The 14,437-nt window shown below is 53.2% G+C and overlaps 1 protein-coding gene across 3 annotated transcripts in view; it reads right to left on the bottom strand.

Annotated features, from left to right (window-relative positions):
* The window catches only part of NFATC2 (nuclear factor of activated T cells 2), a 103,216-nt gene that overhangs the window by 77,442 nt on the left and 11,337 nt on the right, over positions 1-14,437 (bottom strand). For 2 of the 3 annotated variants that reach the window (XM_058679318.1, XM_058679317.1), the window contains exons 2-3: positions 7,213-8,236; positions 3,500-3,671 (exon numbers count right to left, since the gene is read on the bottom strand). In XM_058679318.1, coding sequence (XP_058535301.1) covers positions 3,500-3,671; positions 7,213-8,236 — 1,196 coding nt within the window. The remainder of the gene's footprint in view (positions 1-3,499; positions 3,672-7,212; positions 8,237-14,437) is intronic. The other variant, XM_058679319.1, reaches the window with a different exon arrangement.

Raw genomic sequence — 14,437 nt, 5'->3', positions numbered from 1 at the left:
CTGCACCCACGTGGGAGACCAGGAAGAGTTTCCTGGCTCCTGCCTCCAGACTGGCTCAGCTCCTGCCATTGCGGCCACTTGGGGAGTGAACCAGCAGATGGAAGATCTCTGTCTCTCTTTCTCTCTGTAAATCTGACTTTCCAATAAAAATAAGTAAGTCTTAAAAAAAAAAAACTTTCATCCAAGATCAAGTGACAATCAGGAGCTGGAGGGAAGGAGGCACATGCGTGGAGAAAGAGCGACAGCTGAGGATGACATATGTTTTTCAGAACTTCAATTTTCTATCAAAGGATAGAGAATGAAATAATCTTGTATTCATTTCCTTTTTATATAAGAGCAACTCAAAACCACTGGGCATGAAAAAAAAATGAAGCTTTACAGTGTGGCAAAGAAAAAAGAGAAGGGTGGGGCCCTGTGCCTGGGGAGGGGTAAGGCTGCTGCGGTGAGGCCCCAAAACAGCAGCAGATGTAGAGGCTCAGTGGCAGCCAGGCAGGGCCCCGGAAGGCGCAGGGCTCTGCCGGGAAGGAGACGGCCGCACAGCCAGGCCATGAGGGCCGCGGCAGCCGACATCTCAACATCCCCACTTCACTTGTTGGAGAAGTTTTTATTCTAAAAATTGGCTTCCCAGGGCCAGCGCTGCGGTGTGGCACGTAAAGCCATCTCCTGCATGTGGTGTCTGTTCAAGTCCCGGATGCTCCACTTCCTATCCAGCTCCCTGCTAAAGCCCTGAGAAAAGCAGGAGAGAAACAGGCCAAGTATTGGGGGCCCCTGCCACCCATGTGGAAAACCCAGATGAAGCTCCTGGATCTGATCCAGTTATGGCAGTTGTAGCCTCGTGGGGAGTGAATCAGCAGACAGAATGTCTCTGTCACTCCCTCTCTCTGACTCTATACATCTTTGAAAAGGTTCCCAAGGTCAGGAATCAGGGCTTTGGCAGGGATTAGTGTTTTGCCTGGAGGCAGACACAACACACTCCAGTGGCTTGGAGACAATCCTCTACCTAGTGTCCTTAAAAAAAAAAAAAGATTTTTAATTAATTTTTTACTGTAAAGTGAGATATAGAGAGAGGAGGAGAGACAGAGAAGAAGATCTTACGTCCACTGATTCACTCCCCAAGTGGCCGCAACAGCTGGGGCTAAACCAATCCGAAGCCAGGAGCCTCCTCTGGGCCTCCTATGCAGGTGCAGGGTCACAAAACTTTGGGCTGTCCTCAACTGCTTTCCAAGGCCACAAGCAGGGAGCTACCAGGATGGGAAGCTGGGCTGCCAGGACACGAACCAGCACCCATATGAGATCCCAGCGCTCTCAAGGCAAGGACTTTAGCCACTAAGCTATTGCACCAGGCCCTACCTGGTGTCTTTTGAGGCCAAGGCTGTGCATCTTTGAATCGTGCACTGGGTTTTCAAAACAGGAGGCACAGGAGGCCTGGAGTGTGAAGTTCAAGCCAAGGGCAGCAGGTGTCCTGGCCCCCGCAACCATCCACAGCCCCAGCCTCCAATGAACGGGAGGAAAACCCCTCTGACGTCCGGGTCACCCAGTTTGCTCCCAGCAGAGCTGTGGGGCCACGGCGGTGCGTGGCCCCGTCTCTCAAGGTCTGCCTGTTCTTCCTCCGCCTCGGTTTCATTTCTAAGCAGGGCCTCCTCACAACAGGCCAACGGGGAGGGACACACTCACTGCTCAAGGCCAATCGGCACCTAGAGAATGAGGATTTGGGTTCCAGTAAGCAGAGGACGGGGCTAGAATGGGAACACAGCATGTAAACTCTGGGATGAGACAGGCAGGCAACAGGTGTAGGCATTTTTCTATGAAGCTTTCTCTGAATAAGCAAGAAGACAAATGGGGCAGGTAGGGAAAGTAGTCTGCAGCAAGTGTGGCAGTGACCTTCAGAAGCTTTTCTGACCTCACTGTAACCTGCTCCTTCATGCCACTTGCCATAGCTGGACTCCACTCCGTAGCATTACTAAGTCAATCTCTCCCTCCCCAAACCCCAGCCCAGGTGCCCTGAGCAGGAGAGGCCCTAGCTTCTTTCCTTCTGCGCTATCACAGCAGGCACTCAGCAAACACTTGCAGAGCGGATCCACCTGCCACGAGAGTTCACTGAACAGAGAAAGTCAACCTGTCCAAGGTCTCTGAGAAATTTCTCCTCCGTTTTTACACAATATCCCAGGGATCCCCTGCTACATTCCCTTATTCTAATCCACTTTGGAAAAAATTTATCTTTCTAGGAAAGCTTTGATTCAGAAAGTTTCCTCTGAGGCAGGAAGTCCCCATTCTAATATAGAAAAGCCAGGATTGTAGCTCCCTGCTAATGTGTCTGGAAGACCGTGTAAGTGCTTGGAGCCCTGCACCCACTTGGGAGACACAGAAGCAGCTCCCACAGCCCAGAGGCCCTGCTCTGTTCAGGAGGTACTGTCTCGATGCCAGAACACAGCCAATAATTACAAGACAGCAAAGAAAGAGGGGAAAGTGATTTGTTATCAAGAGAAAAAAAAAATCAATAAACAGCAGCACCGTCCAATGTGGCTGAGGTGTGGGATTTGGGAAGAGCCATTTTTCTCAGCTCCTAGTTCTGGCTGTCACACACACCCTCCACCAGGGGAACACACCAAAGCACCATGCAGGTTTGGGGATTTCTGTTTGCTGCTCAGATTTCACAGCTTCTAAGTGCATGTTCAGGAAATGGTCAAGAAATCGCATTTCTGAGAATCACTGAAGAGGGTAAGAACCCAGCTCCTCACACATTGCTTTCACTTCAAGGCACAGACACCGCCCCCCAAAAAACGTCTTGTTCACCTCATGACACTAAAGGTTCCAGTTGGCTAGTTTGTAGGTGGTTCCTGACTAACTAGACTACACAATTAGAAAAACTACTTCAACTCTATTTTGAAGGCAGAAAACATTGCATGACTCAATTTATTTTGGAAGAAAAAATTGGGGATTAAGCTGAAAGCAATCAACATAAAAGATACTAACAAAAATTAGGAGCAAATGCTTATGGCATAGAATAAAAATCTTTTAACAACTCTTAGTATAAACTACAGGTACTCAGCTGCACAGTAGTGGAGAATGACTGCGTGAGCAGAAAAAAACCAAATATCTGAAAATACTTATCGCAGTTAGGGTAGGTAGTTCAAGCGCCATTTTAACTTCTTATTTTTCCATGTTGTACAAGAGTCTTCTGCTTCCCCTCAATGACCTCTTACCTGAAACCTAGGACAATGACTTCAGATATCTTCTGCAAACACAGAAATCTCAGCACAACCTAGGAGCTAATCCATCAGCAATACAAGAAAAGGAGCATCCTGCACACAAATGCCACGTCTACCTTCATCCAGTTTAGGCAGACTTTCTCCTCTGCATCTGTTTCTGATGCCAATTCAAGCTCCAGGGACCCATCCCTCAGAGGAGGTAGAGGTGGAAACAGTCCAACAAATGACAGCTTAGCAGAAGTTGGTCACCTTGCAACAGGCATAGCACACAGGAGAACTCAAGTTCATACCTGAACCACAGGGTGGCCTCCGGTTGGAGCTTTGACGGCCCCTCGACTGCCCTCCGTCTCATAGTGTGCCCGGTGATGCGGCTTGGGCTGCACCTCAATCCGTAGCTCATAGGAGCCCGACTGGCTGGAGAGTGGCCACTCCAATGGGGGGAGGGACGCAGTCACTGGGATGCTGCAGCAGGAAATGGAGTCAGTTGTCAATCTGTACAGTAAATGTAAATGGCCCCTTTTCTGAGAACTGTGTCCAGTGGACACAAGTACAAGACAATGGACATTCAGCAAGCACATACATCTCAGACATGATGCAGGGACCCACATGTCACTGCCTTGTCATGTGACTCCAAACAAGAACTTCACTTCAGTTAGCCACAGTCTCCTACAACCACGTGGCAAATGGGCCAGAAGGCATCTGAGGGCCATTAAAGTTCTTACTTCTATGTGTAATAATCTCAAAAGTATATTTTGGGGGCCTGGTGCAGTAGCCTAGTGGCTAAAGTCCGTGGCTTGCAAGCACCAGGATGCTATATGGGCGTTGGTTTGTGTCGTAACAGCCCCGCTTCCCATCCAGCTCCCTGCTTATGGCCTGGGAAAGCAGTAAGGGATGGCCCAAGTCCTTGGGACCCTGTACCCACATGGGAGACCCAGGAGAAGATCCTGGCTTTGGATTGATTCAGTTCTGGCCATTGTGGCCACTTGGAGAGTGAATTAGCAGATGGAAGCTATTCCTCTCTGTACATCTCCTCTCCTCTCTGTATAGATATACTTTCAAATAAAAATAAATAAATCTTTTTTTTTAAAAAAAAGTGTATTTGGGGACAGACATGGGCACAGCAGTTAAGATGTCCCTTGAGAAACCTCCCTCTATGTCAAAGCAACTCAACTCCAGTCCAGGTTTAGTTTCTAAATACACCCTGGTAGGTAGCAGATGATGGTTCTAACACTTAAGCCCTGCCACCTGGGTAGGAGACACAAACTCATTTCAGCCTGACCCAGCCCCGCTGTTGTGGACATCTGGGAACTGGTGGAGAAAAGGTCTCTGTCTTTCTGTGTTTGTCCCTGTCTTTCAAATAATAATTACTAATTAAAGTGCACCTTGGGGGAATACCATTTTGCAGTCACTACTTATCGGGTCAAGTGCTGAACATTAAGCCTCAGAAAGGTTCCTCATTTTGGTAGAGATGAGACAAATCTCTCAAGATTCCCTGTATGGAGTGACGAGTAAACGGTGCTACCTTAACTCAAGCTACACACCCAAGTTCAAGTTCCAGCTCCGACCATCTGGGTGACTTTGAGCAAACACCCCTGCCTCCCTAGACCTCGTCTCTTTTAGAGTGAAATGAGAACGTTCAGACCATATAAAGAGCTTAGCACAGTAAGGGCCCAGTAAATACGAACCACAATGACTTCTTCCTGCACTATAACAAGCATTTCCAATCAGCAGTGATTTCTCATCACCTCTCTGACCTAGCTGTGGTATCAGACGTTCCAACTGTCACATATGAGGTGTCAGGCTGTGGGGGTAGTTTTCATTTTTTCACAGTATAGGAACTTAGCATAAAGGACAGAGACTTGGCGTGGGCTTAGAATTACATCACTGGAGAGCCAACTGGGGCCTTAAAGATCTGGTCTCTACACTGTTCCTTCCATGTCTCGGAGATGTGTCCCCAAGTCACAGGGCAAGACAGGATCCAACTCTTGCCTCCAGACTCCACGCCAAGTGCACCACTCATAGCACTCACTCATGGGGTGTCTCGGCCATCACCCCTGACACCTGGTGGCTTTTCAGTGGTGATTCAGCAGGGAGGTGGCTGTGGATTGAACGCAGGAAGGACATTCCAAGAAGCGCTGCACAAAGTGGCTTTGAGGTTGCAGGTGCATGGATTCATGTCACAAGTGGCAGAAATTATGCATCAGAATGTCTTCTCCCACTTAGCTGAGGGCTGCTGGCCACAGATGGGAGCAGCAGGGTTCAGCAGTGGGTGATCCTCGCCTGGGAGCCGGTTCCGTCTCTGCCGGCAGTGGCTGGGATCCTCACTCACCTCTTTCCTGCCTCTCTGCTCCCTCAAGCCCCCTTCCCAGGTGGTCTTCAGGCATCCAGATGGCCTTTATTTCCACCTCAGTTACAGCATCAAGAGGCCTCAGTGTTACACATTCATGTCTGTATCATGTCTGTGAGTTAAAACGTTTGAGTTTGAAAATAAGACTCTTAAGCCCTGTATCAATACCTTGGGACATATTAAAAACTACAGTGGGTAGAAGGCCCAGCGAGATACTGCCATTTCCACTCAAACTGATTTGGTTCTGAACAGGGGATTTCACTGTGAAATGCTGTCTTCGGAACGGGACCGTCACCTGGGAAAGCAGCAGACATTGACCCAAGTGTCGGTCCCTTGGGACCCTGGCATCCATGAGAGACCTTGGTGAAGCTCCTGGCTTTGACCCAGCACAGCCCAGGCCATCGCATCCATTTGGGATGTGACTCAACGACGGCCAACAAACTCTCGTGTTCAGACCGAGCTGCCACAGCAGGAAGCATTTCAGAAGCATCCAATCTCGGACCCACACACCTCAAGCCCGGTGTTGACATGTCTATTTTCATCTCCCTGAAATACAGAGGGATAAAGGAGCCTGAGAAGCCCAGGACTAAGGGGACAGCAAAGTCTCCCAGCTCCTCTCCTAGTAAGACTGGTGGGAGAGCAGCCACTGTCTGCCTCTGCACACCCCCATCTCCTTGTCACCAAAATGAAGAAGTGATAGCAAGCCAGGTTGTTGTGAGGATCCAATGAAATGGCAGATCCAGGGCATCAGAACTATGTCCGTCCCTCAGCAAGCACCCTAGCCAGTGGAGGCAATCCCTGCCCCAGCACTGCCCCAGGGTCCCAGCAAGCCAGCTCGGTCTCCTTGCACAAGGCTTGTGACAGGGAAGCCCTTGATGGAATGGCTCCCATTCCTTTCCTGAGAGCTCACTTTGTGCAGGTTCTGTGCTGAGGGCTTTGCAGATTGCTCCTAACCTCTGAAAGTACCTCTACCAGGCAGGCACCGCCATCATCCTCAACTCACAGCAAAGGAACCAAGGCCAGCAAAAGGCTCAGTAACAACAGGTGATAGGTTAGTGAGACCTGCCTGGGCTTGGCATCAAAAAGCTGCTGGATGAGAAAGAGTCTTGATTGATTAGCGATGTCTGCCACAGGCACAGCCTCAGACCGACAGCAGCAGAGGCCATTCTGCGAGTTCCACAATGCCCGCCCACTGTCACCAACGTGTACCTGGTCAACTTGCCCAGATCCGAGCTCAGGGGTCCGTGACTCACATACTACCCATTTTTCTATGGGCCTCCACCAAATCACTTGGCACTGAGAGCCAACAAGCCTTGATTCCTCTTAGGAGATGGAAGAGTTCCCCAAGAGCAGAAACATTCGTCACTAGCTCCTGGCACCTGTGTAACAGAGGCTGGCATACGACAGGTATGTCCTATGTACTTGCTGAGTGACTGAAGGGGTACACGAGGTAACACACGAGTGACTCAGTTACTGTGGGACTGAGTTAGGTGCATTCATCCTGCCTAGCTTACAGGTGAGGAAGCTGGGAGCAGTCACTCCCCTTCTCAGGGTATCACAGCCAGCCAGCCAGCAGTCCCCCTGACTCGAAAAGCCATACTCAGCATCAGAAAAGCATCTCTTGAGATGACCATGAACTTCCCAAGCCCTACTCACCTGCAGATGGGAATAGCCGGCACCAGCTGCTTGGGCCAGGTTGGCGGCACCAACAGGATGGACTCAGGGGCCGAGTTCCTCCTCTCCTCCTGCTCGCAGGGCCCCAGGAACTCCATGGCCGGGTAGATGTGGCGGGCCAGACTGGCCTTGCCTGGGACGGCGGACACAGGTGACGGGTCAGGGCTGGTCTTCCACATCTTCGGGGGAACCCCACAAGGTGAGTCCGCAGTGAGGCTGCTCAGGGCGTCCATGAGGACGGCAGAGCCGGCCGTTGGGGAGTGGCCAGCAGGGGCACCGTCAGGAGGTGCCAGGTGAGACGAGGGCTGTGGCGAGGGGCTCCGGGAGCGCTGGGGGGAAGCTCCGGGCAGCGGGGCACCCACGGCCTCGGCGCACGAATGCCTCCTCTTGGCACCAGGCGACGAGGAGCGGGAGGCCGGACGGGGCACCGGTGAGTGGCGGCCCAGGCAGCTGTCCTCGGCGAGGCTGGCTCGAGGTGACATTATTGGCGACGTTCTGGGGGAATAATGAGCAGGGATGTTTTGAAACTGAGGACACAGGTCGTCGGCCCCGTTATTGGGCGAGACGCAGGGCGAGGTGTAGGGGGAGAAGGTGTCGGAAATGAAGCTGGCAGAGGAGCCGCTGCTAGCGGGGCTCAAGCAAAGCGGCTCGCGGTAGCCCTCGAAGCCGGGCACGGGCAAGGTGAACCTCGGGCCGGCGGCCGCCCCGACCAGCGGCTGCTCTGGCGGCAGGCCAGCATCTCTCATGCGGAGGGAACCCCCTGCCTGCATCAGTTCATGGGATGGAGTGATTTCAATCCGAGGGCTCAGACCCGAGGCCCTCACTGGCTGGGCAGGGCTCAAAAAGTTCTGGGGCCCTACTCTATCCGGCTCTGTGAACCGGCCGGGGGGCTCGCCAGAGAGACTACTGGCAAGGGGGCTGTATGGCTTGAGGCCACAGTCCAGGACATCGCCGGGGTATTCGAGTCCGGAGGGTGGGCTGCCGGCCTTATGCGCACTCGATTCTTCTGGAAAGAGAAGGGGGAGGGGTCTTTTTAAGCCTCTGAAACAGCCATCCTGGGTCGGATTCCGACCCGTCATCCACATCTTTCCTTCCCCACCATGCCAGCCCCCAAGCCGCAGCCTTGGGCCCTCATCACAGGGAAGTCAGGTGCCCTCAGCCCAGGTTTCCTGACAACAGAGACCTAGGAGAACTGACACCAACCTTCCCTGCTGGCTTGCCACCAACGCTGGCTGCAAACCCTTCAACAACTTGTTAGGTCACCGATGGCTTTCAACCCACGGTTGAAGAGCATTGTCTATAGCCTGCCTCCTGGTGTGCCAACAAGGGTTATGGGAGTGACCCCGGAGGATGCCATGCTGACTGTGGCATCCTGTGTGGCAGTAAGACGTACACCACAAAGTCTCACACTCAGACCCCTCACTGCTGTCCCACCAACACCTCTTTACAAATGAGCAAACTAAGGTTCCAGTCATAGAACACTGCTTAGATCCAGTGCCTCAGTTCACCACATCACCACCCTCCACCTGATACTGACATTGACTCCCGCGCAGACACCTGTCCTACTGATCTCGTACCCCACTGTCCCCCCACACAGGTGCACACACACAGCACGGCTAGGGGTAAGTATCCATTCTCATCCATCTCCATGACCTCTGCCCATCAGAGCCCTAACCCCCAGCTCTCTCCATCAGCACATGGATCAGTCTTGGCTCTCTTCCAGCCCAGCAACACACCCTCAGTGCTCCATCACCAAAAACCAAATTCACACGTCTTCCCCTGCCCAACCTTGATCTAGCACACTGTCACCTTCTCTTGGGTCCCTCCACTTCCACCATGCCTCTGCAGTCTGGTCCCCATACAGTAGTCCCTGAAATTGTCCATTCTCAAAACCCAGCATAGAAACTTCCTCTGGGGCATGGCTCAATGGCTCAACTAGCTAATTATCTGCCTGCGAGCACCAACATCCCATATGGGTGTCGGTTTGTGTCCCCGCTGCTCCACTTCCTACCCAGCTCCCTGCTTGCAGCCTAGGAAAGCAAAAGACGGCCCAAAGCCTTGAGACCTTGTACCCACGTGGTGACCTAGAGGAGGCTCTTGGCTCCTGGCTTCAGATTAGTTCAGCTCAGGTTGTTGAGGTCTTTTTGGGAATGAAGCAGTGGATGGACAATCTTTCTGTATCTCCTTCTCTTTGTAGAGTCTGCCTTTCCAATAAGAATATATCTTAAAAACACTCTCCCTGGCCCTGGACTTTCAGATCGGACCTAGGAGTCGGCAATGCCCTGCTCATGCCCCCAACATGCCCCACCTGTCTCACTGTCCCAATGGCCCACAAAGGTCCCGCTGACACATCTGCTACTCCTTCCTGCCTCCGTGACCTTGAGTGTGCCGTCCCTCTGCCTAGAATCTTTCTCCCAAGCTCTTCCTGTGGCTGCTTCCATGCACCTGCCTGCCCAGCAAGCACCTCCTTACATCAGCTCATCGCAAGATCACCCCCACCCCTAGTGACTTTCCTCCACTTACACCTGCTACCCACCGACACCACACGTGACATGCACCTGTTTAGGGAATCTCAGCCTGCTACCACAGCCCAGGGGCCCCATATGGCCCACAGACAGTGTCTGTAAATAAAGTTTTATTGGAACACAGCCACGCCTGCTCGTTCCCACGGGCTCCACAGCTGCTGTTGCACAACTGCAGCAGAGGTGGCAGCTGGGACACATGAGAGCATTTGCTCCCTGGCCCCTATGCAGTCGGTGACTGCACTTGACTGTAAGCCTGGATCCGCGGCTCTCGTGGTTCGGCATTGTTTGCCAAGCACCTACCACAGTGCCTGGCACTCTCAGGCCCTCCATAAACAGTGGCTGAGCAGCCAAGGGAATAAGTAAATGCAGGAATCATGACCCAAGGCCTGGAGGGTGGCTTCTCGTCTACCTTCAGGCCTTCCTGTGGGTCCCTGCTGTATTCTCTGTGCCTCCTGAGACTTCCATGAAGTTCCTCGTGTCTGACTCTCCCCTCACCTCCAGTCTCACTGCTGCCACCCATTAAACGCCATGAAGATCCTGGCTCCGGCACGGGGTCAGGCCTGCCACCAAGCAGGACCTCAAATAAGATCTGCCGGCTGGCTGGTTGAATTAATAATGCAAGTTCAGAAATGTCCATGTGGAAAAAAAAAATCAAGATAGGAAGTCCCAAACTAAAGGCAGAAGGCAAGGTGCTCAGGAAGGGTAACATGTAGAATGGAGAGCGCCTGAAGCAGGGGCCGACAGCCCCCGTGAACCCCCTTCAAGCCCACCAAGGGGGGCGGCCAAGCGGCTCCCCTGCTCACGCGCGGCCAGGAGGCAGCACAGCCACAAAAGGCGTGGGATGCTCCAGCTGCATTGCTGGGAATGACGCCCAGACTTGGTTTAAAGGAGAAAGCAAAATGCACAGTGTACAAAAAGAGGGTGAGAGGGCTGAGAGGGCCGTGTACACACACACACACACACACACACACACACACACGATGAATGCATCGCAGTCCCTGCTGGGCCCAGGTGACAATGGCTTCACTTGGGCAGGCAGGAAAGTGGCTGGTTTGTGGATGTGATATGAAAGGCAATTCCCGAGAGACAACCTTCCACTTCGCTGCTAGTGGTGGTGGGAGTGACGTAACATGATAATGTGGTAATGAAACACCGGTCTACAAAGCAGGAAATTGAGACTGTGGCCCCACTCCACTGCTAACCAGCCCATGTGGCTTTGGAAAAGTCCCCGCCCACTCCGGGCTGCAGCACAGACTGAATCAGCCTCTGCAAACCTCTTGGTGTGAGCAGTTAGGGCCTGGAGTTCTTGGGAAGCTACTGACAAAATCAACTTAGCTTTGAACTTGGGTGCATGCAAGCTCGCACACACACGCATGCTTCCCTGGTAGGTAACAGCATCCGTCCTCAATCTAGCAAGACATCAAGGGCAAATCCATGCCTGGCAGCATCCTGTAGGTCCACGGCCCTGTGACCCAACTAAAAGCAAGTACAGGAAGCTTGTGGGCAAAAAAACTCCGGCCTGATCAGAGGAAAAACCACATGGCACATGATGAGGGCAGCAGGCCCTGGGGGCTGACATGGTATTGGCAAAACACAGTCACATGGGCCTGGGGAACAGAAAGCCCCGCTTGCTTGCTCCGCTGAGTGGAGACATTTACAGCCGCTGAGCCAGGCAGCACCTCCTGCCTGCACCTCTGCTTCACACCCCACAGCCTCACGTCGCAGCAAGCAGGGAAGCAGAGGGTAACAAAGAAACGTCACTGTGCGCTCAGTGCCAGGCACTGGCCCCTCAACGCACCCCTTTAAGTAGCTGGGACTCTTTGTGGCTGTTCCCTGGGCTGCCACCCTTGTCACCATCACCACTATTATGCCCACTAGACACCAGGTGAAGCCAGGCTGCAGCTCTGAATCCTGCTGTGCTCTCGGGAGGGCTTCCAGAAAGCTGCTTTCCTACCAACTGCACGGTTCTTGTGCTAGCCCCGCACCGCCAGGAAATAGTATTTACTTAATATTTCTATTGAAATTCACTTACATGAATTTCTTTTTTATAATTTTAAAAGGAAACTTGACACTATTCCCACAAATGGAAAATCAGTGTCACCTCCATATATAGGAGGGAGTGTAGAAACACACACACACACAAAAAAGAAGTTACTCAATTCAACTGGGACACGGTGGCTAGCCAAGGCTCGTAGCTGGGTATGGCTTGCCCCATCGCCCTGCCTTGGGATTTCAGTGCCGAGGCGTCAGACATCCCTGGGGAGCCAGGTTTGCAGACTTCTGCCTCATCCTAACACCTTCTACCCCCACCACATTCAACACGGCACACTGTCAGGACACATGCAGTCTGCCCACATCAGGACTAAGCGGAAATGGATTGAAGAGTAAATGTTAGAAAGAAGTGGGAGCTGGTGCTGTGGTGCAGCGGATCAAACTGCCACCTGCGATGCCTGTATCACACATGACTGCTTGTTCGAGTCCCAGCGTCTCTACTTCTGAACCAGAGCCCTGCTAATGCTCATCCAGCAGAGGATGGCCCAAGTGCCTGGACTCCTGCCAGCCAGGTGGGAGACCAGAAAGGCATTCAGGTCCTTGGTTTTGGCCTGACCCAACCCTTGTCATTGCTGTCATTTGGGGAGCAAACCAGCAGACGAAAGCTTGCACTGGCTCTCGCTCACTCTCTTGCCTTTCAGACTCACCAATCTTTAACAAGAAAGGAACAAGGTGTTGAAGGTGTAGGGGTCCTCTCCTCCCATGTGCCGGGATCTCACTTGGGTGCCAGTTTATATTCCAGCTGCCACGCTTCCCATCCAGCTCCCTGCCTGTGGCCTGGGAAAGCAGTCGAGGACGGCCAAAGCCTTGGGACCCTGCACCCGTGTGGGAGACCTGGAGGAGGCTCCTGGCTCCGGATCTGGTCAGCTCTAGCCATTGCAGCTGCTTGGGGAGTGAATCAGCAGCTGGAAGATTTTTCTGTCTCTCCTTCTTTCTGTAAATCTGCCTTTCCAATAAAAATAAATAAATCTTTTAAAACAGAGACAGAGATGAAGGAGCCCCCACCAGACTTCCTGTTCCTGACTGGTGCAGGAGGAACAGCAGCGCTAAAAGGAGGCGACATCCTCTCATCACATCTCTCCAGTCAGGGGAGGCACCTGAAAGGCAAGCAGAGCCCGGAGGACTGGGGATTCAGAAGTGGCAGCTCTAGGCCCCTGGTGCCTTTGCACATGTTCCTCTTGCTCAGAACTCCTGTCCCTACCTCCTGCCTTCACTCTCTTAAGGAGCTCCTATTTCCCTGTTGTGATAGACTTAAGCCACCTCCACCTAGAGGCCCTCCCTGACTCCCAGGCTCAAGCAGGCAGCTCTGCTTCTATGCCCCAGATCCTGCCAAGCCCCACACGAAATGTGTGTCAGATTAACTGATCTGCACCCCCCTAGAATGTGAACCACTGGAAGGCAGACAGGGGTCTCCCAACAATGACCACCCCTAAGCCCACCTGCACCACCACCACCACCACCATCATCATCATCATCAGGAACTGCTGGGAGCACCGCATGTAGAAAACCACTCGATCCTCACAACCCCATGGGATGTTGAAAGACGTAGAAGATGACGTGAACCCCAAGGAGGTGGAGGAACTGCCGTGGCCCACAGCTGGAGCAGGGCAGAGGGAGGTGGCACCGCTCCAGCAGCTGCTTTGCAGCGAGGGCTTCTGTGGCATCCACAGCAGCCCCGGGCCCTGCTCCCTGGAGGCCAGCAGTCGCATCTCAGCCCCTCTCACCCGGGATGAAGGCAGATGCTAAGGCCACTGGCTCACCCGCCGCCGCTGCACTTACCATGCCCTCCAGCCCTGCCCAGCAGACGCAACCTGCATGCGGCAGGGGCTCAGGGGCTGCCGTGGGCATTTCCCAGGAGGCGTGCCTCAAGCCCAGAACCACGCAGAGAGAGGACACGAGCACACCTCCAGCTACAGCAGATAGCCCAGGCCATGCCTACAGTGGGCCTCCCAGAGGGTCCTGCCTTTCCTCAGAACTGGGTCGGAGGCTGCTCAGAGACCCCTTGAGTATTAGAGCACTGCTCCCAGAAACTGCAAGAAATTGGGGAGACTAGTCCAGGCTACCACGAGCAAAAGGTCTCGCTCGGTCACCCCAGAGGCAAGCCCAGTGCAAGAGTGTCCCACCCCCAGCCGCGAGACTTGGGGAAACTCCAGGAACTCATGCCATGTGAGGGGAGCGGGTGGGGCAGGTACTGTGGGTGCTGACACAGTCTGAGGGTCTGCTCACCCCACAACAGCCCTCAACACACAGAAGCCTCAGCAGACAGAACCCGCGTATGGTTGTCATTACTGAAGGATCCTTAAAGAGAAAATTCCGTCCCGTTCCTGCTACAGAAAGAATCTCTATGAAAAGGAAATGCGCTGGTCGGCACTTCATCATTGCTCTTATCAGTCCTCAGAAACCACGTGGGAGTTCCAGCTCCGTGGCACAGCCAGTTGAGCCACTGCCTGCGTCGCTGGCATCCCATGTGGCTGCTCGATCCACTTCCGATCCAGCTCCCTGCTACTGCATCTGGGAAAGCAATAGGAGATAGATGGCCCAAGGCTTGGACCCCTGCCCCCATGTGGAGGACCCCAAAGGCTTGGACCCCTGCCCTCATGTGGAGGACTCCACAGGCTTGGACCCCTGCC

The sequence above is a fragment of the Ochotona princeps genome, chromosome 22 (assembly GCF_030435755.1).
Source record: "Ochotona princeps isolate mOchPri1 chromosome 22, mOchPri1.hap1, whole genome shotgun sequence".
NCBI classification, from domain to species: domain Eukaryota; kingdom Metazoa; phylum Chordata; class Mammalia; order Lagomorpha; family Ochotonidae; genus Ochotona; species Ochotona princeps.
This window is presented reverse-complemented; position numbering and strand designations above follow the sequence as displayed.